Source organism: Pygoscelis adeliae, unplaced genomic scaffold (assembly GCF_000699105.1).
Source record: "Pygoscelis adeliae isolate BGI_AS28 unplaced genomic scaffold, ASM69910v1 Scaffold445, whole genome shotgun sequence".
Lineage (NCBI taxonomy): Eukaryota > Metazoa > Chordata > Aves > Sphenisciformes > Spheniscidae > Pygoscelis > Pygoscelis adeliae.
Window position 1 is genome coordinate 1,371,017 of NW_008824894.1, and position 26,990 is coordinate 1,398,006.

Below are 26,990 nucleotides of genomic sequence, written 5' to 3' on the forward strand. Positions count from 1 at the left end.
GATATGTAGATGAGGCGCTTAGGGACATGGTTTAGTGGACATGGTGGTGTTGGGTCGACGGTTGGACTTGATGATCTTAGAGGTCTCTTCCAACCTTAATGATTCTATGATTCTAAATACGGTCCCCCAATCCTCTCCCAGTGGGCACAAGGCAAGAAGCAGTCTCCCTCCGCCTTAGAGATAAATTCAGGTGCAGAGGCTATAACTGAGTTGCTCAGAGTTATTTTAGGAATTACTGTTAAAGCAGGAAATTTAATACAACACTCCAAATGCTTCCGTTCACCCTCGCCACACTAGAAGAGCAGAACGCCATCAAACATACAATGATTGCGTGGGACATGACAAACCAAGACAGAAATGCTAGTTGCATATTCCTAATACATTTTCTTTTAGATGAACCCCTTTCTGAGGACACCTCTGAAAGAAACGCAGCCTTCACATTCTACCTATTTTAGAGGAACTGAAAAAACATACGTGAGCACTTTCAGAGGAACTAAAAAATATATTTGAGCACTTTCCTTCCAGGGACCTCCTCCTTCCCTGCCACAGACCTGTTGGGGCCATACCAACCACTGGAAGCCCGGTGACCATTAAAGGTAGATTTTGTTCAGTTTAGCCTTCTTCCCCAAATGTAAAACCTACCCCAGTGGTGTTCTTCACTTCAAGCGCCTTCAGACAGAAATCCTTCAAGTTGGTGTATGGATCAGTCAAGAGCTCTTTGAACTGCACATCATAGAACAAATTAGATCTGAAGCAAGGAGTCTTAAATGTGGAAAGCGGCTGCTTTAGCTTAAGCGCTGCCACAATATCGTCCTGGACCTGCTTGGTGGCAGTGGCAGTCAAGGCAACACATGGTGTATTGGGTATGCGAGTGCGCAGGGTGCCCAGCCGTAGGTAGTCAGGTCGGAAATCATGTCCCCACTGGGAGACGCAGTGCGCTTCATCAATTATCAGGTAGGACAAGAGGTTTCGGGACACCAGAGAGTTCAGCGTAGGTTGGAAGGAAGAGGCGGCCGCCATCTCTGGGGTGATGTACAGGAGCTTTACTTGGGGCTTCTCACTTGCTAAGTCAGCCAGGATGGTCTTCTTTTCCTGGGCAGAAAGCTTGGAGTTCAGAGAGCAGGCTTTGATCTTCAGAGCCAGCAAGTGATCCACTTGATCCTAGAGCAAATACAAAATTAAAATTAAATTAAAAGCAAATGGATATAAAGAAAGCCACCGTCACGAAGAAAGACTACTAGGGAGATCCAGGTGAGGCCCTAGCTTCCACCTCCAGGATCGAGTCTCAGGATAACATACACCTACAGTCTGGGTATTTAGAACTTCAACTCTAGATGCCTTTATCTTCAACGACGAGCATATCTGTCCAGCTCTAACATCCAACTGCATTTTTGTATATCCATTCACTTTAAGACAGTCTTTTTGCTGGTATGGAACACCAGCAGGGATCTGTGCAAAATAACTCATCATAGCCAGAGTGAGCTGAAACAAGCCACCAACGTGTCTCAGGATTTACACTATCAAATTGTCACAGATGGAAAATGAATACCACTATCCTGCAATAACAGAGTGCATTTCATTCCAAAATAGCTAAAGGATGTTATAAACACAGCTGAGATAAGATGAAATACAAGAATCATTCAAATCACCACTGCAACAGAACCAAGTCTGGATGAGACTCATGCCATGAAAACCAAGAAGAAAACATGGCATCACATCCAAATACATCCAGATGAACCCTGGGCATACAAATTCACCTCCCTATCCCTACACTGAGCTGTTCACTTGCACTTGACTAGCACATAACATTTCAGAAGATATGAGTAGTCCTGAAAAATGGATATCTCATTATTTCACTCAATAACTGGTTTCAGTGATTGATTTAATATCCACTGTCTTCTGTTCACAAAGTCAACTTTGAGACTCCCCTATAATAAACTACACAGACTAAACTCTTGAAGTTTGGCTACACTGAAATACATCACGATCGTTTTGGGCATAGCTACTCCATCTCAGGGCCTGATGAGAAGACCTCTGAAGGTTCACTCCAGCTCTCTTGCCTAAGACTCATTGAGCCCATCTCAACCTATTTGTCACTCTGACACATTCTGCTTCACCTGCAAATCTTACAGTGGTAACTTTTTTAACCTCCAGTTCACTGACAAAATATTGCCTGTGCTGGGGCTTAATTAGAAATCCTCTCACTTAGAACAAATTCATTGTTTATAACACCTTTCTGAGATGTATCACCAAGCCTGCCCTTAATTCTTAAAATGTATTACATTAAGACTGTAAAGTAGGTAAAAAAAAAACCACCACAAAAACCAAAACAGCAGCCTACAACACCAGCTATCATGCAATGTTAATCAGATGCTTTACAGAAGTCTAAGCAATGCTATAGCTGCCCTTACAGGGAGGTGTTTCTCCCAACAGGTGATGGAACAGTAGAAAAGGCAAAATCCAGAAAAAAAAGGTCTCACAGATGAAAGTGCTCAAGGAACAACTCTGCTAAACCAGCTTCTTCCTATGACACAAAGACTGACCGCAACAAAAAGATATTTTGATGCAGAACAAATTATGCCTTCAAAGGCAACTTCATCATTCCTGGAGTTATTACTTTATAGGTAAAATGGCAGTTTTCTTCTGGGGAAAGATCCGGTTTGGTCCATTTGAGGTACTCTACTTTGCTGTTTCTGTATAGCACACTGGAGGTTAAAGACAACTGGAGAAAATGGAGAAAGGCTCAGTTATAAAAACCACCAGGTTATTATTAAAGAAGAACCTCCTTTCAGAGAACTGCATAGCATCATACCAGCTACTCTGCTCTGCAGCTAAGTTGCAGTCTCTTCACCTATCACCAGGTAAGGAAAACACACCGAGACATGAAGATGAGAATCCAGAGGCAGGCCAACAGCAGAGACTCGTGGACAGAAAGACAAGAGGCAGCTGTGCCTCCAGCGTCTCCCGACCCCCTTCGCTGACTGCTTTTCCACAGCTAACAGGAGACAGTTACCTGAATCAGTGCAATCAGAGGTGAAATGACAATGGTGATGCCCACTGCCAGAACTGCAGGAAGCTGGTAGCACAAGGATTTCCCTGCCCCTGTGGGCATGCATACAAAGACATCCTTCTCGCCTGCAAAGACAACAGAAGAAAGCTCAAGGCTACTGAGTGGTGGGGAGTTCCCAGGGCTCTGTCTGGAGGGGTGGGCACAATGGCTTGTAATCTGTGAGAAACAGCATATGTGTGCGTGTACTGTGTGGCATACCAACAAAAGACACTTCATTTTAGGTTCTAAAAGCATAGCAATACTTTGCATGCCTGCAATGGTTTCCTTCAAAGAATCTCTGATTGCTTTGTAAACATTTAGAAACAGCCTTACAAAAGTACCAGAAGATATACAGAAACTAAAGAGAAAGTTAAACAAGTTATTCATGCTAATTCTCTTCCAGACGAGCTGCTTTCACTCATCTTACAGACCTCCAGTTACCAAATTACCACCCCCATGACAGATATGTACCACATCCTCTTAAAGCTTATCCCAGAAAGGTACCTCAGAAGAAGTAAGGGTTGGAAATCTCAACCACATCGATAACATCATGCAGTTAGTAACCATCACTGCGCTAACCAGTATCCACTTCAAGTCAGGGAGATGCCAGCGCATGCAATGTTAACAAGCAGAGACACCTGGCTGACAGAACACGGCTTTTGGCTGGTCTGTTGTCAATAGCACATCTGCAAAGCTGCTGGCGATAGATGAAAACTGTAACTATCCTGAGCGCCAAGTTTGACACTGTTCTGATTCGCATTGTGAGACCTGCCAGGGGAGCTGACGGTTGACAGCTTGTATGCATGAGCTGCCTGTCCAACCAACAGCAGTTTGTTGGTGGATACGTTAACACCAGCAAAATCGTTTCTGGTAACAGCCACATGATTCAGAGAACAGGTATAAACTATGCCAGGAAATAAAGTCTTCTACTGATATCACCTGTGTCTAAAATTGTCTACAAGGATGGGTTTACTCTGAAAATATATAAATGTAAACAGTTTTGACCTCATCTGACCATAAACATGCTGGCAGATGCCTCCAGTGGAGATACCAGCAAGACTGTACTTTAAGGTTTCCTATTTTCTGGTTGATGCAATAGTGGGGTTACAAAACAAACACAAAGGAGAACAAGTAGGGCAAAGCCGTGCTCAGAAAGCTTGTGTACAGCACATGCTCGTGCTCCTATGCCACTGAAATGATCTCAAAGCAGAGGAGCCTTGGAGGGTTGGAGGGCCAGGTGGTCCTGCCTAGTCCAGGTGACGTGTCTCCTCAAAACAGGTGCAATACGAACTGCTGCAGTACCACCCTCACAGGAAGATGGAAAACCAGATGTGTTTCACGTCTTTCCGATGCCGAGCCTCACCTCTTGCCACAGTCATGGTCGCGCTTTCCTGAAGGGAAGTCTTGAAGGACTCAAACCCGAAGACCTTTCGCAGCGTTTTCTGGACCCTGCCTTCCAGGCCCGGGGGAGCCTCGCCGCTCATCTTAGAGAAGCTGCGAACAGTGACAGGAACCGATGCTAAACCCAAACGCTGCCACCCTCCTCTGGCAGAGGCCTGCCCTGTCTCGTTGCCACCTGCACCAATGATTCCCCCCCCCCCCCCCCCCCCCCCCCCCCCCCCGTCTCCTGCACATCCTGCACCAAAGTCGACCATGATGGCCCAAAAGAGACCCAGAAGTGAGAGTGACGAGCTGCCTGCCATGGATAACATTGCCAGGAACAAGAACAACCACAAGGATCCTTTGCTCTCCAAGCACAAGAAAGTGGAGAGAGATCACACTGAACTGTTGAAGGGCATCAAAGTAGGTTTCCATTATAACGGGCAGGATGTTTCCTGTGACCCATGGGTGCTGTGTGATTCGCTTTAGAAACATGCTCTGAGGATATTAAAAAGGAAGATAAACCAGCTGCCAGAGAAAGCTCTTTAAAGCATTTTTGCCCCTTTAATGGCTATCTGTGACCATATGTTGCTAGCCCGAAAGCCTGCATTGTAACTTCTCTTCTGACTTTCCATCATCTGTTTTCATCTCACCAGTGAAACATAGTGAGAAGGGGTGACCATGTAAAAACTAAAGGCAAGATAATCATGTTTATGGTAGTAACTGTTTCTGACTGTAGGCAACTGCAAGTACAATATTGGCATAAAAATAAGTGTGTTTACAAAAAGAAAGAGTGGATTGCTTAAAAATAAGAAACAAGCAACCTGTGTTTTTGACTGCAACCTGGGTATAAGGTTTTATAGCTTACTTACAAAATTGTTAATGATCCTTGCAGCTGGATCTTTGCATTTTTGGGTCATAAAATTCAATTATATTGCTGTTTACTAGTGGCTGGGTGTGTGTGGTCTAGGATGTTGCTGGGTGTGTGTTAAGTCAGACTATGCATGCTGTATTAACTGGCTTCTAATTGCTTGCTTTTTCATGATAATGTAGTTGGTAATGGAGAATCAGCAATTGGTGTGTGGTTAAGCTGGAAATAAGTGTGAGTGGGTATTACCCATTCCTGCCTTGGCTAGTGGCTGTGAAAGATGTGCTGCTTGCAGCCTTACTGCTCGGGGGGTTGCCCCGCGCGGCCCGCCCCGGCCCGCCGCCTTCCCCTGTGTGAGGGAAAGTCCCGCTCGTTGCCACCTCCCCTTTCCTTATGGTTTTCTTTTTACCTTCCTCTTTAGGAGAGAAAGGGGGCCTGGTCTCGGTGGGGTACGGAGACGACGACTTCACCCGCCTGGATGGGGACGAGGACGGGTATGAAGAAGAGGATGATGAGAACAGCAGGCAGTCAGTAAGTACCTCTCTGCTCCGAGAGCTTGCCCCTGATCCCTTTCACGCGTTGCAGAGGCTTTTCTGTCTCCAAGGAAAGCCCCTGACCGGCAACCCAAGCTGGAACCCTGAATATCTGACTCCTGGTGTGGGTTTTAGCACTCTCCAAATACTTCTATTCACTTTGTTTTCAAGTAGAAAGCATTTGTCTTGAAACCCATCAGCAGCTTGACGCAGCTCGTGTTGCTTGTTACTAACTGTGTTGATGCCGTTTGACTCTTTTATGGGAAAAAGGCTGGTACAAGTCAACAGCCACGCTAAATGAAAATTATTCTCTAAGCGTAGTTGATGTATATGAGAACCTTGTAAAAGGAACACACTGTTACATGGTCAGCTGGAGGATTAAAAAGAATAAAGTTCTGTGATGTCTTAAATTACTCTTTTGTGTATAACTAAACCCACTTACTGCATCAGGTTATCTTGATGTAACAGTGTCCTGTCTAGACGTGAGTGGCTTTTGTTTGTCATAGGTGCATGGCATGTGTATAACATTACCTAAATGCTGAGAAAATCGGTACCTTGTGAGACAGGGCATGTAGCTTACTGCCTATGAGTGCAGCTGTAATACACAAAAGGATATATAGTTCTCTCATGTGTCTGTAAGAGCAAAACAGTAAGTTTTGGGGGAGTGGGGAGGGAGGTTCTTGTCTCCTTTCTTTCTCATCAACCTTTTGCTTACCACCATATTAAGAATGTGTTATCTTGTCCCTGTTCTAGTTTTTTGGCTACATGGTAGAGGAAAGAAATAGGGCTATGTTACTATAACCTTTCCTTGTTGAAATCTACTTTGTGTGCATTAGATCAGTCTCTTATGAGACACTCGCTGTTTCTGCCATCTGTTTTCCCAAGTAGCAGACAAGAAATTTGTCTGTCTCTTGTTCTTGCTTTTGGTTTTGTTCTGTTGCTAACTGGAGAAGGTGCAAGCAGTAGCATTCAGGGTCTGCTCCTGGCATCTGGCTAAGCAAAATAGTGAAGTTTTTTACTGCTTTAGTAATTCTTTTTATATCCAAAACTTCTTTAGATCCCCCTTCAAAGAGATCTTTTTAGTTTAAAGAAAGTGGTAGGTGTGATCCAGATGCTAGTCAAGATCAGTTGTGTTTAGTTAGCATTAAGAAATGGGCAGGTAAATGGAGTAGCCTTTATTGCATGCACAATTTTCAGTGCAGGTTGCAGCTGTCCATCATTTGGGAGGTACGAGTTGCCATTCAAGTAATGGCAATCGATCGAGTCACTTTGGTGTCAGCCAATAGGTCTCGCATATATTTGCAGTTACTGTACAGATGTGCGCAGGTTACACAGAGTGCCTTCTCTCCAGTCTTATTGCAGGAGAGCAGTGCTTGTTTTTTTGCATTAAGAAGTCTTTGACCAGAATCAAGAGCTTCCTTGATATTGCTTGTGCTAGTAGCTTATTTGGTTATGAGTTGTTTGTAGAAAGCAATGCGAGTTGGACTCAGGTTGTCCTGGGCTTTTATCTGAACAACTCTGTGCTTATATTATCTACCTTAACAGTGACTGAAAAGCCTCTGTCTTATCAAAGGCAGTTCTCAGTAATGCTTCTTTGTTTCTTGATGTTGTTTCAGTGATATCCCCTGCTAGGTTAGGAGGTTTGGGGAGCTGTTTCAGTTACCCATCTATAACATGAATGATTCAACCCATTGTTGCTTTGCTGAAAATGACTTTTATCTTTATAACATAGGTGGGACTGTGGAGGGGAGAGGAATCTCATTTGTGATAAACATGAAGTTACTTGGGATTATGGTTCTCTTCTAGTTACAAACTTACTGTTATTAAACTTTGATAGTTAAGACTGAATTATTGGCATATGTACATGTTTCAGAAAAGTAAGCTGGAGAGTAGCTGAAGTGAAGGAGTTTGATGTCTCACTTCTGTGGGATATGCATGTTAATTCAGGCAATTAAAACTCACTGACATTATTGTGTGGTCATTCTCTAGCTTCCTTTGCCAGAACTTGCTCATGTGCTAATATCCTGAGGTGGGCATTTCGTTGTAAACTCTTCCTTTCAGTTGCATGTAATCATCTCACTTCTTTTTTTGTTTTTCTTTTTGAAGCTGAAACACCAAGTTCTTGTTTTGGGGCCAAAGTTGAAATTTGTGGCGAAGTTTGGAGGAAAAACCATTCTGCTGAGTTGTGTGAGCATGAAAAGCATTTTCTGCTCCTCAAACTTGTTTTTAACCCAGAGTATGTATTTATGTCTAGAAACATAGGTCACTCTAGGATCCCTAGCGAAGTAGCTCATAGGGCAGCGGAACAGTAGGCTTACCTGCCAGTTGGGACCAAAGCTGGAGCTTAGTTCTCACGCGGTGTGGAATTTTACACGAGGCTGAGTTCAGTATTTTAAGCTCTCACAGGGCAGAAATTTGCCCAGTTCTTTGGTTTATTTCTGGGTAGAAATAAAAACCAAATGGAGTCTGTTACCTAAGACAGTGAAATTTGTCAGTGGTTCCCTTCTGTGCAAGTTCACATCATCTGCAAACGAGGCTACAAGAGCACTACACAAACAAGAAGGATGCAGTATCTGCTGGCATCACCGGATCCTTGGAACTTGGTGCTAGGCCAGACCCTCACCAAGCCTGCATGTTTGGTTGGATGGCAGGCCAGCTGTGTGTCCTCTGTGTGTTGCTGATGTATGCTTGGGAGTATAATAGGTCTTGCAAATGCTGCTTTTTCTGTGAGTACTGCTAAACGGGAGCAAGTGCAAAAAGCCCACCTGCCAACTGGAAGAGGCAGAAATATCAAATGACAAATGCTTTTTTCCCCAGTTCTGTTGCTTCTTATTGCCTAGTTCTGAGCGTTCAGGAGCTGCATGAGTTTTGTGGGGGACATCTGCTACTGAGTGATGCTTTTGCCTAAAAAAACCCAAACAAACACTTCTTTCCCTGACTGTAGGGCTTGTTTTCTGGTCATGAGTGGGTGGGGCAAAACTACCTTCCGTGGAAAGGGTCTTGGACTACTGCTGGGCTGCTGAATGCGAGCCCTTTCTTGTAAGTGCAGTTACTTGCCAAGCCTGCTCTTTAAGCTTAATCCTGTAAATTCTTGTCTTGTAGGAAGATGACGATTCAGAGACTGAAAAACCTGAGGCTGGTGACCTAAAGGTATTTGAAAGTGTGGTATGGTGGTGGGGGGGAAGTTCAGTACAAGAGGAATAAGTTTTAACAGCATGGCTTGGTGTTCGTTTGCGATCTTCCGTAGCTAGTTTCATACTTTCCTTTTTGTAGCTGTAACGTGTTTTTTTTTACTTTAGTTCTGGCTTCTGCCAAAGGTAGATAACCAGTTAGGCTACGGGCTGAGTCACGATCAAGATCTGCATTCATGAACTTAGTCATCTTGTGCATTAGATCTGAGGTAGGTTTTCTGACAGCATCTCACCTATTTTGCAGTGATCTGGGAGATGTAGTATTCAGTACAGAATTCTCTTATGACCAGTGTTAGCTGGAATACTTTCTTCGTTTAGAACAACTTAACGAATAAATGACCTTATTGCTCCTAGAGGTCATGAAATGTGTCAAAACCAATTCAGTTGTCACCAGCTCTCTTTCTGTCCTTCTGAATGAAGCAGTTTTGTAAAGGTTGTATTTAAAATTTAAAAAGTGAAATAAGATCCCCAGATGGTAGCTATCATAAATAGTTAGTCGTCTTTATCTTGGGATTACATCTTGTTTCTGCTGAACAACAGGTGTTTAACAGCACATAGGAACATACATCAGGCTAAAATCTGGAAGACAGACAAAAGACCAAATCCATTTGAAACTTTATAGAGAACTGTGCTCCAATTTTTATGCTAGTTCAGTCCCCCATGCAATATAAGCAGCCTTGTGGGATACCGAGTGAATGACAATTGCAAGGGCCTTTATTTTATCCAGTAGCTTCCTCAAGGATGCAGACAGTCTCTAAGCTCTGCTAAGGAAACTGGAGGACTGTGCTGCAAACTGAAATTCTGGAGAGCATTTGGATTAGCATAGGGCTTTGATAGGACAAGACGAAGGCAGGTGAATGTGTTTAGCTATTCTGCTTAATTTAGTTTCATAGCAGCACCTTCTTCCAGTTTCCACAATATTTTTATGCGTTTATAGTGATACACAGTTGAAAATCTTGGCAGCTGTACTGCAGCTGGTAAAGTCTCTTGCATCAGTGTGTAAAATATCATTAATGCCTTTGGCATACAGGTAGGAGGCACTCAGAAATTGAATGTATTGTCTCCTTTCCTTGTTGCAAGAAAAATAAATTACCTTTTTTTGGAAGAGAGGAAAAGGTAGTCTCTCACTGTTATCCTTTTTCTACTTCTAAATTTTTGCCATTGTGGCTGGTAAGCATGCTAGCAAGATGTTTCTGTAAAAACTGCTGGATTCAATGTGTACTGTGAAAGAAGAACAGATGGGTTTTCTTTAAAAGAGATATTTGGTGTACATCACCACCACCCCTGTAGTAGGGCCCTGTTGCAATTGTATGCATTTCTGTCTCTAAAAGGGCTCTAGGACTTCAGGGCAATGGAGAAAAGATCTGGCAAAGAGAGAAAGAACAAAATCAGACTATAGTAGGTCTTGTCTGAGTGATGATGCATTACAGAAATCTTACCACTGAATTGTGTGGCTACTACTTTAACATGTTGCTGATGTTTCATGTTGGCTTGTTTAAAAAGCCTCTTGATTTCAGTGAGTTCTATGTGCTACTATCTAGGTGCGTTGTGCCCTTCTGAAGAAGAGCTACACATGGCCACGGAGCAGTGTTTCAGCTTCAGTGGGGAAGCAAAGAAACGCTGAATGTATAAAGAGCATTTGGTATCTTGGGTACACTCTGCAGTAGGAACTCTGCAAGAACTGAAAATGTAAATTAAAGTTAAACTTAAAAAAAAAAAAAAAAAAAAGAAAAAGAAAGGTCAAGTGTAATTCTTGCCATCCTAGCATGGCATGAAAGGTGAGGATTTGAGAAGAATAGCAGGGAGGCAAATCTGAACTTAGCAGTTTCAGACTTCCGTGTCATCCTTAATAGATGTCTTCATACATAAGTGAAGAAGGGAATAGCCTCCTCTGGCCTTCTGGGTTTTTTTGAATTCTAGCTAAATAGCCAGCTGGCACTGGGGGGAGAGGTAGAAGCACACCTTTGCTACGCAGCATACTGCAAGGCAGCCCAGTGCTGTGCTGGTAACAGAACAGGCATGTTGCTGCACGGCATTCGGTGGGGCACTGATGGAGTTGCACTAGCCATGCTGTTAAGAAATTCTCTCCGTGTGTGTGTGGGTGGAACATCATTGTTAAAGTAGTTTTACTTGGAGCAGTTGCAAACGTTTCCTATCCCCCTTTTCCACCAAGTGGCAGTGTTCTCCTTGTTCTTCCTCATTGCTCTGAGCTTGCAATATCTATGACAACTAGTGACTAAGAGTTGTAGTTACTGTAAATCCAAAGTGTCGCAAAAAGTAAGGCACTTGATTATAACTTGATAACCCTTTTAGATAACTTTATTTTGTCCCAGTGCTGTAGTTGTTCTTGCTCTATCAATTTCATTGTAAGACATCACAGACCTGGAAACATGTTTAAATAGATATCATGGGCTCTTTATATATGGCTAGGGCTTCTCCAGAGCCTGAACATGGCTGTACACAGAAGATAAATCCTTTAAAATGCATGAATGAGGTAAAACCATTGCAATTCATCAGTTAATCATAGTCTTTTCAAGCCCTGAATATACATTCAGCATTTTTTGGTGTTTGCCTCTTTGTATATATGGTGAATGAACTACTTTGAGATTATGTCTTGAATAACTGACCAGGACACTTGAGCTAGGTTGTGTGGAGAAGGAGTTCCCTTGTTGCTGGTGTGTCCTGTGATCTGGCCTCATTCTGCGCTTGGGTAGCACCAGACACAAAACCTCCAGAAGATTCAGTTGGTGTCAGTTGTGGGTATAGGCTGAGGAGACTGAAAGTGGGGAATGATGTGAAAACTGTCTTGGTAAAGTGATGGTGGGGAAAGTGGAATTTGGAGCCTGCCTCAAATAGCCCCAATGGGGAGATGTTTTTCTACCCCACCCTGTGGTGTTTATATTTATCTCAGGTTTTTGTCTTGATTCCAGGGAGTATGCCCTTGTTGATCTTGATCAATCATCTGAAAGCGTTCTTCCAGAGCAGACTTCTGGCCCATAGGATTCTCTGTTACTGAGCACCTGTGAACCAGTCCCAAACACTGTGTGCTTGCAGCAGAAAGCAGAATCCTCCTCTTCAAGTAGCAAAGTCAGATACCTTGTGTCCTGTAACTGCATTTTGAAGTGCTTCAGGGACTCATGGAAAATGGGAGATTCAAATCTAGGTAAAACTAATTGCTCTTCCAAATTTCCCTCTGGGAGGATGTGCTCAGGCTCTGGAGCAGGACATATTTGTTAGTGACCAAAATCATTTCAGGGGTCCCTGGTTTTAAGTGAGCAGTCACCAACTGTAAACAAGCAACTGTCTTAAAAGCACTTCAGAAACAAAGCCTTCTGCTTAGAAGGGAAAAGAAATGGTGACCAGCAGCGGTTGACAAAGGCGTGGTGTTAAAGATGGAATCCCACAGCCTGGACAGGTTCTTTATGTCTTTCCCTCAGATAATGGAGCTGTGGGTACAAAACAAAGGACGTTGTGGAAATGGGTGTGAAATTTGGTGTTCTGCTGGCATTGGTTTGGAATGATATGGGTTAATGGGCTGTGCAGTGAGTGCAAGTTGCTTGGGCTCTTGCCAGCAGCTGGCTATGGTTACAGCCTTGATGCAGTAACAAGATACAAGCCTTCAGAGCTCACTAGATGGAGGAGCCCTGCAGGAAGAAGGAAAATGAACCTTAAATGAAATATTGACCTTGTGCTCCAAGTCTCACCTGAGGGGTTCTGTACTTCATATTGTAGGGCTGGATGAGTAACAGGTTGCAAGCATTGATCAAGGACAGAGCCCAGCCCTGCAGCTTGGCTCACTGGAGTTTTCACAGGGGGAAATCATTAACTCTTGAGCCTTGATTGTGGTATCAGGACTAGCTAGTGCAGGAAAGCTGATAAATATTGCCACTCCCTTGGCAAGTGAATGCCTGACACATGGTAAGAGTTTTTCAAAACAGGTGGCTACTTTGATGTTTTCCTTTTCTGGTTTTGTTTTAAGGGTCCCCTCTGCATCCTTGTGGCATTGTACGGAGAGGCAGCCAAACTGGGATCTAGCAGAAGGGTGTCAAATTTTCTGAGGAATACTATGTTTCTAAGCATGTCTAAGTACCACCTCTTGATAATCATCAACTCTTTATTATGTTTAGCTTTTATTGATCCAGCATACCTATAAAGTTTTTTTTACTGTGTTCTGATGCATAGGTGTGTACTAATACTTAGAGGCTTTTGACTGCAATATTTTTTATCTTGCCTGCCCATTAACCTGTTTGCTTAAATACCAAAATTATCTTGATTTAAAGTAAAAGCGGTAAGTGCTAAGAACCAGTAAATGGGTGTGTGTGCAATAATGTAATCCCTGTAATTAACTCTTATTTTGATAAGGCATATTAATTTTTCTGAATTCAAGATACATTCATCAAGCCAGCTTCTCAAAAGATGCCTGAACCTACTCAGTAACTTTGACCTCAAGTATAACTGTTTTGCTCCGAAGAAGGGGGAAAAAGCGTGTTTGGGAAAACTTGTATCATTAAAGCACTGCTGTTCCATTTAGGTATTCCACGGCAAGCTGTATAAAAGGAGCTGGCATTAGTAAGCTTTAGAAAATAATTTTAATCTTCTACTTTGGCGGTGGCAAAATATGAAGGTTGCTTAGGAAATACCAGCCCTTGATGCTTTCAGTTGTTGAGAGGTAGTCTTAAAAATTCTACTTAGAATATGTTTAACGTCATATAACTGAAGAACACATTAAAACTGCTGTTCCACCCAAAAACAGTGCACTCTGCGATGGCTGAAGTGGCTGTGTATTAGTCGTCTTGTGGTGGCTGGGTCTGGTAGCATATAACTGGTTTGTAAGTGTGTTGTAGAAAGGCACTCCCAATGTCTCATCAGAAACAAAAAAATGTCATTACGTTCTTTTTTTTTCTGGCCCTCCCCCCCAGCTTTTTGATGCTATCTGGGTTAGTATTGGCCTCTGATGGGCAGAACTGGCAAAAGAGCAGTTGTATTTTAAAAATGGCCTTGTTATGCATGGCTGTGCTACGTACCTCTTTGTAAACACTTTAAAAGCATGAACTGTGCAGTTTCCAAGGCTAGGGTTAAGGTTAGATCTCCAGTTGTTTTGTTTTCCACTCATTCCTTTGCCAGTGAGCACAGCCTGAAGGTGCCAGTGATAAGCACTGCAGTCTCAGATTCATCTTTTTCTGTATTCTAGCTTTCTTTTAATATAATTGTGTAAAATGCTGTCTGCGCTTCCAACTCTACATGTTTTTCCCTCGTTTTAGGTTTGGCACGCTGTTTTCCAGTGCTCTGTGGAGGGAACCAGAGAGTTTGGCAGTTTAGCAGTCAGCATTACATGCAGAGAGCCTTTAGGGGGAGTAGAGCTAACTCAGCTTCTAATGCTGTCCTCTACACTATTACAGTGAGTGCTCAAACATTAAAACAGCTGATATCTGGTTCCCATTTTTTAACTAGGTGGTTGACCTTAGTTATTGCCAGAGAGTATCAGTGGTGGTTAAACAGTTTTGCATGTAGGAAACAAAACAGCATTTGGCATCCTTGATTATTTTGCCCCTTGCCCCACGTACTTCTGTGTCTCTAGCTCTGTCTGCCTGGGAGGGAGGGAGATCACAGCATTGTTGGTCTCTGAAGCTGGCTTACCTGCTTTAGAGCTGCTGGCTTCAATCCAGCTCTTGCACTGTTTGGAAGATGAGACATGTCCATGGACATGCTTGTTCCTTCCTCCCCGCCAGGCATACATGCTGTGGCAGACCCTTCACTCCCTGCAGTACTAAATACCACAGATTATTGACACAGGTGTGGCTTGCCTTTCTTCAAAGGAAGAGCCAGGCTTTTTCTGTTTGTCTTTAAACTTGAAGAAAAGTCCTTTCTGGAGCTGCTTCCCCTTCCCTGATAAAGGTCTAAGTTCTTCAAGTCCAGTTCTGTTGTTGCAATTATTTCTGTCTGCTGTACTGAAATAGGCTGTTCTGAATTTGCATGTCAGTGCGTGTCAGAGTGAGAGTCTGAACAGTCAGCACAGATGGAGGATTGCCTCAAATACCAACAAATATCTGAAAATAGCTTCTTCCAGCTTCCCCGTTCTGGGTACAGAAGGACCAAAATCTGCAAAAACTCTGTGGGATCCATTCATGGAGGAGTGCATATCCCAGTGAGGATACTTGCTTTTACACTTTGCCTCTACTCCAAACCATGAAGAAGAATTTTCAGTACCAGGGAAGAAAGCTTGTGCAAGAAGTTAATTTTGTCAGCTCTCCTGAGCCTTTCCTTTGCTGCTGTGAGGCTTAGGATTTCTCACAGCCCAGCTTCACCTTCTACTTGATTCTGCACTGCAACAATCTGTAAAAAACATAAAATCATCAAAGTAGCTTGACACCTCAAGCCCTCATGTGGTGCTGATGTTTCACCTCTGAATTCCTGTTTCACTGTAGGAAGCAAAAGTGACTTGAAAGCAGAATTTATGGGCTCTGCAGAGCAAGGCACATCTCTGCAGACCACGGTGGCTTCAAGTGGAGACTGCTGGGAGCTGTGCTACTGGCTGCACTCAAAGTGTGGCAGCTGTTAACTGCTGGTGCGCTCCCACGGGCTGTGCAATCTTCCGTGCAGGCTGTTTTGCGCATTTACACTGCTGCGCCCTGGTTGGTGTCTGTGCTGTGGAGAGGCTGTACTCTGTGGTCTTGTAAAGCAAGTGCACAGGGTTATCCGCAAATGTTAAACTTGGAGGGCCCCTAGCATCAGAGGTGGAGAAGGAGAGAGAGGAGGCAGCTAACGGAAGCAGGTAGCTTTCGGACCAGGGTGCTGTTGTAAGGCAGATGTTATTAACTGTACCTCCACTTGGAAAGCGAGAGTTCTGGCACACACTGGAAATTACTGCTAACATAATCTTTTATCAAATATTGAGATAGCATAAGTCAGGTGAACAGAATCAAGTTTCAAAAAAGCTGTTTAAAGGCTATTATGCTGTGAATGCTTCCCTTCTAAAGCATTTTCTCACTGAAATGTTTTGCCAGATCTTGGTTGGGGTTTTTGGGTATTTTTTCAATGAAAGTGAAATGAAATGAAGGTGGATTTTTAGACTTAATTTAGCTTAAAAAGTAAAAGGCAGTGTCAGCTACACACGTTCTTTGTTTTGGTGAGATGCTTAAGGAATGTCTCAGGAGTTGACTCTTTCCTGACTTGTTTTTCCTTCCCTTTTTGTCTCTGACAATAGTATCTCAAAATAAGTAGGTTTGTACAGACTGTACATAAGTGTCACTGAAGGTTGGATGTATCGTTTTTTTCCTATAGGTGGCTTATTTCTGAGCTGCTGTGCTTCTCTTAGTATCTAGATCATGGTCCCTATAGTTTTTTCTTAGTTAAATTTCTTATCCTGTACTGGGCACTTTGCCTGGAGCTATGTATCAGAGCTGGCAAACAGGATATGGTGTAGGAAATGGGCTTGTTTCAAGCTTTCTCTTGGGATTCTCCTCTCTCACAATACAAGAAAAAAGGGCGGGAGGAGGAATAAAAGCACTGTACTTCTGTTCCCTTGCTTTCTCTTCTCCAGACTCTGAATACACTTGACTTGCACTGTGTTTGCTGCTGTCAGCCTGGTAGCACACCAACATCAGGCAGATCTGGTGAGCAAGAAATGAAATAGTTCTTGTCATGCCCTTTTAATATTAAATGAGAAGTTTCTGGTGTTCTCTTTCCATAAGCACTTCTGATGTTTGTAGAAAAGCAAGAACATAATTGCTAGCATGTTCCTTTAAAAAAGAAAAGAAAAAAAAGAAAAAAGCAAAAAAAAAAAGCACGTGATCCAGGGTTTAGAGAGGACTTTCTCTTGCTGCCTGCATATAAACATTTCACCCGCTTGCTCTGACAAGGCCATCTTCACTATCAGCTTAGATAACTCTACTAACAATTTATATGAAGTTGTAGAGTTTCTTTCCATCATACTCAGCCAAGTGAGGCTATTGATATGTGAGGACTACAGGAGATAGTGTGAATTGTAGAGAGGAGGAAAAATTACAAAAACTTACTGCTGGCACTTGATCAGATGAGAGAAATCCACTATAACAACTATTGCAGCAGCAGTTCCACTGGCTACTAGTGGAAGGACTGCACTGAGATTCTCTGTGTTAATATCTTCAAACTAATCCACTAGCATGACAGCAATGTGACTGGTCTATACATTTTGTGGCTGTCAGTTAAAATTGGTGTTAAATTTTTTTATGTGCAAGCAATCAGGTGAAATAGTTGGGGAAGAGAAGAAATTCTGCAATGCAAGAGCATTCTCTCTGGGGGAAAAAAAAGAGAGTGTTGTTTAGGGGTACTGTGGAAGCTTCCTAGCTACTTTTTTAAACACTAACTGGAAGTCAGCAGAAAAATGAAGCTGTATGGCTAAGTTGGCTACAAGTCTGGGAACGCAATTGAGCAGTGGCAAACCTGGCATCAACTTCTCCACTTCTTACAATTTGCATCTTATTTAAAGCAATCAGTTTCTGGTTTTGTACCTCTTCTGCCTCCCTGTTCAACTGTTTCTTCTTGTAGTTTGAAGTACACCTGCACCAACATATGCAACTGCTTCCACAAGAAATTGATGGTTGAATTTGTACCTTCTGGCAACAGTTAAAGCCAACAGTTATGTTCGATGTGAGCTTTGTACTGGATTTGTGGATCTTGTTTCAGGAAGGATTTAGCGAGCATTGTTGTAAGTCAGTCCATTCTTTCCATTAAATAAAGCTGTTCTGGGCAAGCCTTTCCAAACTTGAATTCATCAGTCTCAGATTCATATTGTTTTTGCTTCCTTCCTTTAATCTCTGTTCCACACTACGAGGATTGCGTTTGGTTGGTTTTATTTTCCATGGAACCTGAGCAGAGATTGTTTTTTATGTAACTGGATGGAAACACTCTATGACTGAAAAGATAGTCTATATTTCACCTCAGCAAGGTGAAATCTTAAGCCAAAATGCAACGCTTTCCTTGTGCGTGTACACACACACACACCCCCCTTCAACTTGCTCTTCTTCTTTGACTGATTATGATACATGAAAACTGAACCATCAAGCTGGGTTCATATCAGTCAGGCTCTTGCAGGCAGTGTCGTCTTGCCCAGGGCTTGAAGAAAGCATTTGTCTTTGGGGAAGTAGAAAAAATGGAAAACCTTTTCCTGAACGCACACGGGAATAGTAATAGAATAACTGTTTTCTGCTATCGGTGAGCTGATGTGCAGAATTGCTCTTAGAAGCACAGAAATTGTGGCTTATGTTAGTGGTCCTGTTAGATGTTAAAAAGTTGTGGGTTGTTTTTTTTTTCTTCTTGTTGTTGTTTTAATACTTTGTCTTTGCCCATAGCAGTTTGCGTTCTTCAGAGGCTGCTCTTTGTTACTCTCCGGATCAGGGGAAAGGAGCCTGCCTCTTGCTTGTCTTGCTGTCTTTCAGTCCTCTTCCAACTTGGCTCTGAACCACCACGGCATCCCTTGACTCTTTTCAGTGGGTCTGTTGGAGCAAGGCCGTCTGGCTTTAGGCCCTTAAACAGTTGATCTTGTGAGATCTAGGCTGCAAAGTAGATAGCAGCCAGAAAATCAACTTGCTGAGTGCATGAGAGGAATAAAGTACAGTATTGCTTTTTTTTTAAAACTCAATCTAGCCATTCTTAGAGGTCATCATGTAATACTAGATGGGATAAAATGACTAGAAAAAAAGAATGAACATGGGACACTTTTTTTTTTTTCCCAAGTTTTGTATTTCCATAATGGTAGAGAGAATTTTCAGCATAACTAATGTGTCCAGGCTGACTGTGCAGATAGTGAGAGACTGGCTGAAAAAGTAAATTCATAGATGCTCCCGTACAGCCTTTCAGAGGTCCAGCTTGTGAAAACTGTGCAGTATCGGAAGGTGCCACTAGTCAAGTCTTAACCTTGTTATTTTTCAGTGATCAGGGTCCAAATGAACCCAATAAATGATGCCTGTACCTCCTGGATACTTGAAGGCTCTGATAGCTTTCATATATTTACTCTGATAAGAGAGATTTGACATAAAATCACCTCTGCTTGGAACCACTCACCTGCTTGATTTTGTGCTCTTCATGTGAGCGTACTGATACATAGCACGGTGGGTATTGATGATGTAGTAATCTACAAAAAGATCACCTTGCCCTGAATGGATTTAGGTAAATTCTCTTCTTAAAATTCAGTTATCTTCCAAATTTTCCGTTGATTAAATGTGTTTGAATTCCTTTAGAAATCTCTTGACTGTGTGTAAATATTTCTTCCATTTCACAATGAAAAGATAGCAACCATGCAGTATTTATTGTACCTTGTTATTCGGTGATTCTCTCTCTCATTCAACTTTATATTGGATTAGATCTGCAGAAAATATGGTGGGGTTTTGTTTGGTGTGTTTTGTTGTTTGGTTTTTTTTTAAATGCTGTCTTTTCTAATCAGTTCATTGTATTCAATGTGTGTCCCAGACTTAAATTAGCCAAAGGGAGTGTAGAACAGTTCTTATTGGGTGATTACTCCACTGAAGGTTTTTAGGCTGTCCTTAAGTTCTGGATCTTCAGTAGACACTCAGAGGCTTGAACAAGACTTCTTAAATCTTGCATCTGCCAAACTGTACATCTTTGGTCAAGTTGTTGATACTTGCCTCGCCATAGTGTTAGACAGTAAACTGAGCAAATATGAACAAGCACTGTAGGAAGAGTCGGTCATCCCTTTGTTTTCTGAAGGCATTTAAGAGGCTTGAAAGTAGTCTGACTTAATGAAAAGCTGTGTTGATGTCTTCAGCTTGTTAATGATGGAGCAGTGGGTGTAGGTACGCAGTAATTAATCAGTAAGCAAAATTCATATCCTTTGGGCAGTGAGGTGTGGCTATAATATGTTAGTGAACTTGTTTTCTTTTGCTTGATGTAGCTCTGGGGTTTCTGATGTCTTGGCTATGGCCTGAGGATGTGGAGACTAGACTTGATAGAGCAGCTGTGGTGAAATGGGTGTGGGCGATTAGGCCAGGTAAATACACAGTGGCAGCCTGATAGGACTGGCTTGCTTCAGCCTGTTACAAATGGGGCAGACTTGTGCTGTACCTCTAGGATTAAAGGATACAAATTAAAGAACAAACTTACTTCTGGTGAAAGCAAACTTACTGATGGTTCTGGAAATTCATAAAACATACTACTTAATGCATCTGACATTTTAGAGATATTTGTCTAATGTAAGGTACATAACAAAGAGGTTTTGGCCATCAGATTACCTCTCAGAGTTCATGTTTCCTGAGAATTGTGTGCTTACGCTTGGCGCTGGCTCCAAACAGCTACAGGAAACTTGAAAATGGGCTTCTGAAAACTTCAGAAATACAGCAAATACCCTTGCAGCCCTGTTAATTGGCCAAATAAGAGGACAGCCTTCTTGAGGGCATTTAGCACATGTCTAAAGCACCTGAATTTTCTGTGCCACTGGGTTGCTTAAGTGCCTGCTTGGCAATATTGGTCATTTGGGGTATTTTTTTCTCTTGCCTTTGTGTTCTTGGGTGGTGAGAGGATAAGTGGGCAGAAGATGGGAGGTATAATGGAATAATAAATACAGTGTTGGGTAAGAGGGAGGATCAAGAGGTGTTCAGGGACATAGCCCGTCTCTTCCTCTTCCCTCTCAGTCCACTTAAAACAAAACTTTCAAAAGATAAAAATGCAGGATATAATTCAGTCAAGGTTGGAACAAAAGCAGTTCCCTCCTTTCACCTCAACAAACATTTGCTTGTTGTTTCAAACCAAGGTGAGAAATACTTTTAATTACATATCTAGCAAGTTCTCCCCCTAAAGGGAATAAAGCAGCCTTCTGACAGCATGTGTTTGCTGCCTAATGAGTTACTGTATGTTGCCTGGACATACATTTCCCTTGTATCTGTAGCTCTGTGAACTTCTCCAGCCCGCGTGCAATCTGAATTTGTCCTCACAATCTGTTAGTTACTGCAGAATTGCCCCCACTTCTTTGGTGGCAAATTGATGGTCACCATCTTAACACCATGTCGATGTGGTTGAGGCTCACCACGTTAACGCCGTGTCTGCGTAGGTTTGTGGAGAGCACAGCCTAGATTCCCTGGATTCCTGTCCAGTGTTCTCGCCAAAGAGAGCTCCTTCTCTTAGCATAAGTTTTATGCTTTGAAATGTTATGCTTCTCTCAATTTTTTTTTTTCCTGCTTGTGCTGTTCTTTCTGAAGCCCCTGGGAGAAGAGGTGTTAATGCACTACACCAAGTGCATTAGCTTAGAGGGGTTGGAGCTGTTACACTACAGTCCATCTCACAAAGGGGCCTGGGGCCTCGCCAGCTGGCCAGTGAGAAGATGCGTGTTCCTTAGTGTCCTTTTTTTTTTTTTTTCTAAAATAGCTTTAGCCTTGTGTTTTTGTGATCCAAGTATACTTATGGAGAAACAGGGTGCTTTTTTTTTTTCTTCATGAATGGCTATAAAAAGTGCCCTTTAGCAGTTAGTGCCACAAAAAGAATTTGTTTTTCTGCTTCCAGAGCTTTGGCTTCTCTGGAAATTGGTGGGTTTTCATGGTGAATTTGGCACAGCCTGTTCCCAGATCTGGCTTGGTGACCTTGCTGCTTTCTCGTCACCTTATGCACCTCTCACCTGATTGGAGATGGAATAAAGGAGGGGGTTTAGAGAGTGGTTACTAAGCAGCAAGGAGGCAGCATTATGTCTCTGTCAGGTTGAATGAATAGCTTCAGTGTTTGGAGGCACTGAGGAATTTTGGACGCACAGTCCAGTGAGTCACAAAAGGTCTTTGGGAGAGAGGCAGGGGGGAGAGGGCAATGTTGGGATACAGCTGATACTGTTTCAAAACTTTATTTGTGCTGAACTTGATATCACTTGTGACTCTCCTGTGGTCGCTCGGAAGCACCAAAATATTTGAATATTGGTCTCGATATGGTGAAAACATATTTAAGAGTGTCTTATCCTACATAACACCTCCTGCTCAGCAGACTCTGGTGCAAACATCTGCTGTGCTCCCTCAACTAAAGCAGGCTTAATTTATATAACTAAGGGGGGATTAGCTGTGTTCAGAAGATCTCCAAACAGAGCATTACAAGCCAGTGGAGGTTGCCCTTGAGTTTCTGGTAGAGCAGATCGGCTATGTCACTCCTGGAAAGTAGCAGCCAAGAGAGAATTGACAGTGGGAGTGTTCTTTCAAAATGGGAATACAGGATCTGCATCACCACCATGTTCTCTGGCATTTTGGTTCATAGAGGGTTTATCAGCCAAAGCCCTGAATGGCACAATTACAGAAGTGAATTCTGGCACCACGCACAACTGGCAAACCTCTGCAGTCTGGGACCCTGCAGAGCCTTGGGTATCTGTGGAGAGGCCGATCAGATGCCGCTCTGAAGTCGTCTTGCTCTGCTGCTGCCTCTGGCATTTCAGCTGTTTTCATGTTACTCTGGGGAATGCATCCTGCTGGCCCCTGCTTAGAGGACTGCAAGTTGCCCAGGCCTGTGGTAGGCATTCCCAGGGCTTAAGTAGTTTTCTGTGGGCTGGATCCAGCTTGTATTTAGCTAGCTATGCCCTAAAGCATTGACTCTTGGCCAGTGCCAAGGGCCAGTCACCAAAAGTGAAGAATCTATGGTTTGATCTATTTTGAGGAAAGGCTTCAAGTACAGCAGTTTTTGTGGAATTCGAAAGGAGCCGAGTGTCTAGGACTCATAGAAACAAAGCCTGAATTCTTTCGTTAAATTTAGACTCCAGCTTTGAAAGGAAACAGAGCATCCTGTTAGGCTTTGACTTTCCATGGTACAAACATTGCCCTATTATCTAATAACTTGCATTTCATTCTTAATTTTTATTCTTTTGTCTCAGAAGTAATGTGTAAATTTCTAAACAAATGGACAGTATAGCTTTTTAGATTGGAAGGATACCTTGACTAAAATCTGTTTCTTCCCCCTTCCTCCCAGGAATTCTCAGAACTGGAGAAAAGAGATCCTCAGGAGCTAGTTGGTAAGTTTGCTTAGAAGTATTTATTCACATGTTTTTTCAAACTAGACCTTCTAGGTTCCCCCTTTGTAAAAATCATCTTCACTCTGTCCTGGCAATGCTGGACTTGGAATTATTGCCTGCAATGTTTTATCTCAGTGGAATTTTTTCAGTGAAGTCGTCTTTTGGGAGAAGGGTACCATGCCTAAAAATATGAAAATGTTTTCATATATTACATGTCTGTGACATATATGTAAAGGGCAGTGTTGGTGTTTTTCTAGATGAGCTTAAAAACAAAAAAGCAGTAACTTTGTCCAGACACCTCTGTGAGAGCCAGTATAGCCAGGAATGATGACAGATACTTTGTTCTGTGGCTTCAGAAACTTAGCTAAAATATCTCCACTTAAATGTAATCCATGTAGCGGTTTACAGCTGCTGTGTTGACATAGCATACCATATGTTTTCTAATGGTTACTGAAACTTACTTGATTTTTGTGACATCTCACTTATTCATTGCACTATTATTAGATTTAGAAAAAATGCTTGGAAAGTCTAGGGTCATCAGCTTGAAATAGTGTCCTCTGCTTGATCTCTGTGGAGATGTACAGAAAGCGTATTTTACGTTGAAGCTCTGACTATTTTGAACTAACCCTTTGTTCCTGAGGTTACTAGTACAGTTGTGTGGTAGCATGTAATAATATAATAAAAAAATGATGAGTTTAGAAGTTGCTTCATTATCTCTCAAGTCATCTTGTCAAGGCTCAAGCATGATATTTCAGCCATAAAGTGTGATAAATGTAAAATAAGACAGTAAATACTAGGATGCTAAGCTGACTCCTACAACAGCCATCACTCTGAAGTTTTGGACTTAAGTGCTTTTCAGTTGGCCTGCCCAGACTTTGCACCAACCCAGCTGTTATATTGAATTTTCAGCCCTCAGAGGGCAAAACTGCTTTAACCAGTCTCATCATAGAATGCAACAGAGAGCTCTCTCTCCAAACTACTGATCTGCTGCCAAATGCACACTAGAAACACGGACGAGACAACAGCATTTAGGGTAAAAAGTAAAGAAGAATATCTGAAAGCCAGCTGCCCTTCTACTCTCTACATATGGGTGAAGCTCTACACTTGTAAAGCAGTGTAGTGGGTAGTCCTTTCTTAGTTAAGGTATAAAGCTCAGATTACAGTTTTGTTGGTCTCCTTTTCCCCCGGAGACTGCCCCATCCACAGGAGATTAGAAGGTTGAATCTCATTTGTCTCATGATAGCCCAGACTTGCATGCAGGCTTAAAAGCTGCACAGAGGGCACTTATTACGGTGCCACACACTCATGAGTGGACAGTGTTGGTGAGTCCCGAGACCTGGATTAAAGTTTGCAATATATCTTTAATATCCTTTCCCAATAGGATATTAATTAATCCCTACAGAGCAGCGTGTAGGCTAGCTTTGTGCAGAAGCAGGTTATTAGAGATCAGCATACTTGCCATGCTGGATTCTGTAGGTCTTTTGCATGACAGCATATCTTATCTAGTTGAAAAGGAACTGTTGCAAGAGCCTTATGGTTGGTGTAATATGAGAACCACTCCCTTCCTGTAAACTTGGACTTTTAGAGTTAGAATTCTTGAATAGAAAAAGGTGCAGGATTTTCTGACACAAAGCAAGTAACTTCTCCAATCTGGACATCTAAAGTTTTGTCTAATATCAGTATGTGGAAGTCGAAGTCTTCCTTAGTTTTCCACAACTGCTTTTTGCATTAAAAGCTTGTGGGCCTGCCCTTCTCAGAAGATAACCTTACGTTGTTCAGCGTCACCTTTATTAAAGTCCATGGATATGCAGTTGCTTAAGTACAGCATAAATGTAGGCTTCTGCCAAAAATAATGTTTCTGTTTTACCTCCCCTGGATGCATGCTAACGTTTGTGTGCCTTGAGCTGGTCCGGGAGTTCGAGCCAGCTGAGATCGACCTTCGTTGCCTTTTTTCTCTATTTTTTTTTTTCTGTGAGGCTTCCAGCTGGATCCATTCCCTGATCTGCTTAGTGCATGCTATGTAAGCACTAGAGCTGGCACAAAGAAAACAGTAGGGATGAGCAGCTGGGAAGGGCATGGTTGTCCTGACTTATGCTGAAGTAGCGATCACATAATCAAAGCCTGAAAGAATGGGAGGGGAGGTTTCAGCAGTAACTGCCTTGTGGTTGAGGATGAAGTATATGTGAAACTTATTTTGATAGATTTCTGCATCAGTGTTGCCCTTTTGGGGTTTTTTTGTACCACTCTGAAGAGTACATGGTGCTGGCAGGACATTGCATTTGCCATTTCCTGCGGCCTTGCAAAATAATACTTTTAGGATGCATTTTTTTTGCCCTGAAGTTCTTTGCAGCATGGTTGTTTACCTTTTGGACTGTAACAAATGTTCTCTCCAGCCCTTAGGATATCTGAGCACAAAGTCAGTGTTCATAAGAGCAGAAAATATGGCTGAGTTGCAGGTCTCTTTCTGCATTTCTCAGCCCACAGAGCAGAAAGGGAACTAGTGTCCATCCATGGATGGGTGACTCACTGGCATGTTGTTGCCTCCAGTTCTTCCCTGTGATTTGGCTGTTCTGGTGCCAGGAAATCAGAAACCCACACACCCTGGTTTATGCCAAGCAGACTTGATTAGAGTGCCAAAGAATGCAGTTTTAGAGACCAGGCACCACCGGTTTGCATGTCTCCAGGGGAAAGCCATGCCCCTCTGATTACCCTTTCCAGGTCTTTGCTTGGGTTTTTTTGCATAGTGTGACCTTTATAGACAAACTGGCACCTGATACTGCCTGTAATCCCTTGTGGCTACTTAAGACGCAGCATACAAGTGAACCTTGAAAGGGACAGGAGTTCTTAATCCTACCTGGGGAGCAGTGTTATTCACTGAGAGCGCTGAGGTAAGGTACTTTACCAGACCTCAGATGACCCACACCCCAATCTGTCCAGGTACAGCCAGCTCTTTCTGTTCCTATGTTCTCTATTCTTTTGGTTTTCTCTGCACTAGGAAAATATGCCTACCCATCTGTAGGAAACAAAGCTCCTGTGTGCCCCCCGTCCATGTCTCCAGCATAGCCTTTGGACTGTGAGCAGTTGTTTTCTTCTGGAAGGAACTGAGTGCATAATTTGCACTGTGGCACTTTCTCTACTGCTATGCAGTATTTCTTTGTACTGTTGGATATACTGGTCAAATAACCCATCTATCTGAAACTGAAGCATATTAACTGTAGTGTTTCCATTTAATTATCTGCATCACCAAGATCTGGAAAGCAAATGTCCTCCATTGACTACTGAGATGCTGAATCTTTGCTAGGTACACCCTGATAGTTGGCTGTGCTTTGGCCTCCTACACAGAGCCCGGGAGCAGCTGAACATCTATCTCTGCCTCACCACAGTGCACGTGCTGGCTGCACAAAAAGCTACAAGCACCTATTGCTTGTGCTGATGAAATGTTTAACTTTTAGGTCAGCTTGTGGAAGGAGAATGTACAGACTAAGCACTAGTGGCCATGTCCTTCAGCAACAGGATGCTTGAGTCGCAGACCTGGCAGTGCATTGGCTCCTACTTTCTTGAACTCTCATCTGAGTCATGGGATCTGCTTTATGGCCTTAGTTCTTTAGCTGGACTCAATCTGATTAGGGGAAGATATTTACTTAATGTGAGCCAGAATCTGGGTGTGCCCATAGTAATTAATCGTGCCAACAGCCAGCTTCCTGAGGTCCCCACATGGAGATCCTCTAGGCCGTGAGTCAGCAAATCACAGGCCCAATTAGAGACTGCAGCCAGTGTCACTACCTATGACTCATGTAAAAGTAAAACTTTGATCTGGACAGAAATAACAGGATGCACAAAGCAGTTGGATGTATCCTGTGAGGACACACCTTGTTGTTAGCTGTCCATCGGCATTTACCACTGTATAGACAGTGGAAAGCTGTGCTTGGGACTTTGAAAACACAAATCTTTTATACAGGAGCCTGCGGCCATATATGCAAGTTCCAGGATTATTTTGAATGATAAT

At 42.7% G+C, this 26,990-nt stretch overlaps 2 protein-coding genes across 2 annotated transcripts in view; one reads left to right on the forward strand and one right to left on the reverse strand.

Moving 5' to 3' along the window:
- The window catches only part of RECQL5 (RecQ protein-like 5), a 39,181-nt gene extending 34,639 nt beyond the window's left edge, over positions 1-4,542 (reverse strand). The window contains exons 1-3 of the mRNA XM_009324611.1: positions 4,413-4,542; positions 3,014-3,135; positions 643-1,161 (exon numbers count right to left, since the gene is read on the reverse strand). Of these exons, the coding sequence (XP_009322886.1) occupies positions 643-1,161; positions 3,014-3,135; positions 4,413-4,533 (762 nt within the window). The 5' untranslated portion in view covers positions 4,534-4,542. The remainder of the gene's footprint in view (positions 1-642; positions 1,162-3,013; positions 3,136-4,412) is intronic.
- A 160-nt stretch (positions 4,543-4,702) lies between these two features.
- The window catches only part of SAP30BP (SAP30 binding protein), a 32,207-nt gene continuing 9,919 nt past the window's right edge, over positions 4,703-26,990 (forward strand). Inside the window, exons 1-5 of the mRNA XM_009324612.1 lie at positions 4,703-4,852; positions 5,025-5,094; positions 5,719-5,828; positions 8,933-8,980; positions 22,942-22,984. Of these exons, the coding sequence (XP_009322887.1) occupies positions 4,703-4,852; positions 5,025-5,094; positions 5,719-5,828; positions 8,933-8,980; positions 22,942-22,984 (421 nt within the window). The remainder of the gene's footprint in view (positions 4,853-5,024; positions 5,095-5,718; positions 5,829-8,932; positions 8,981-22,941; positions 22,985-26,990) is intronic.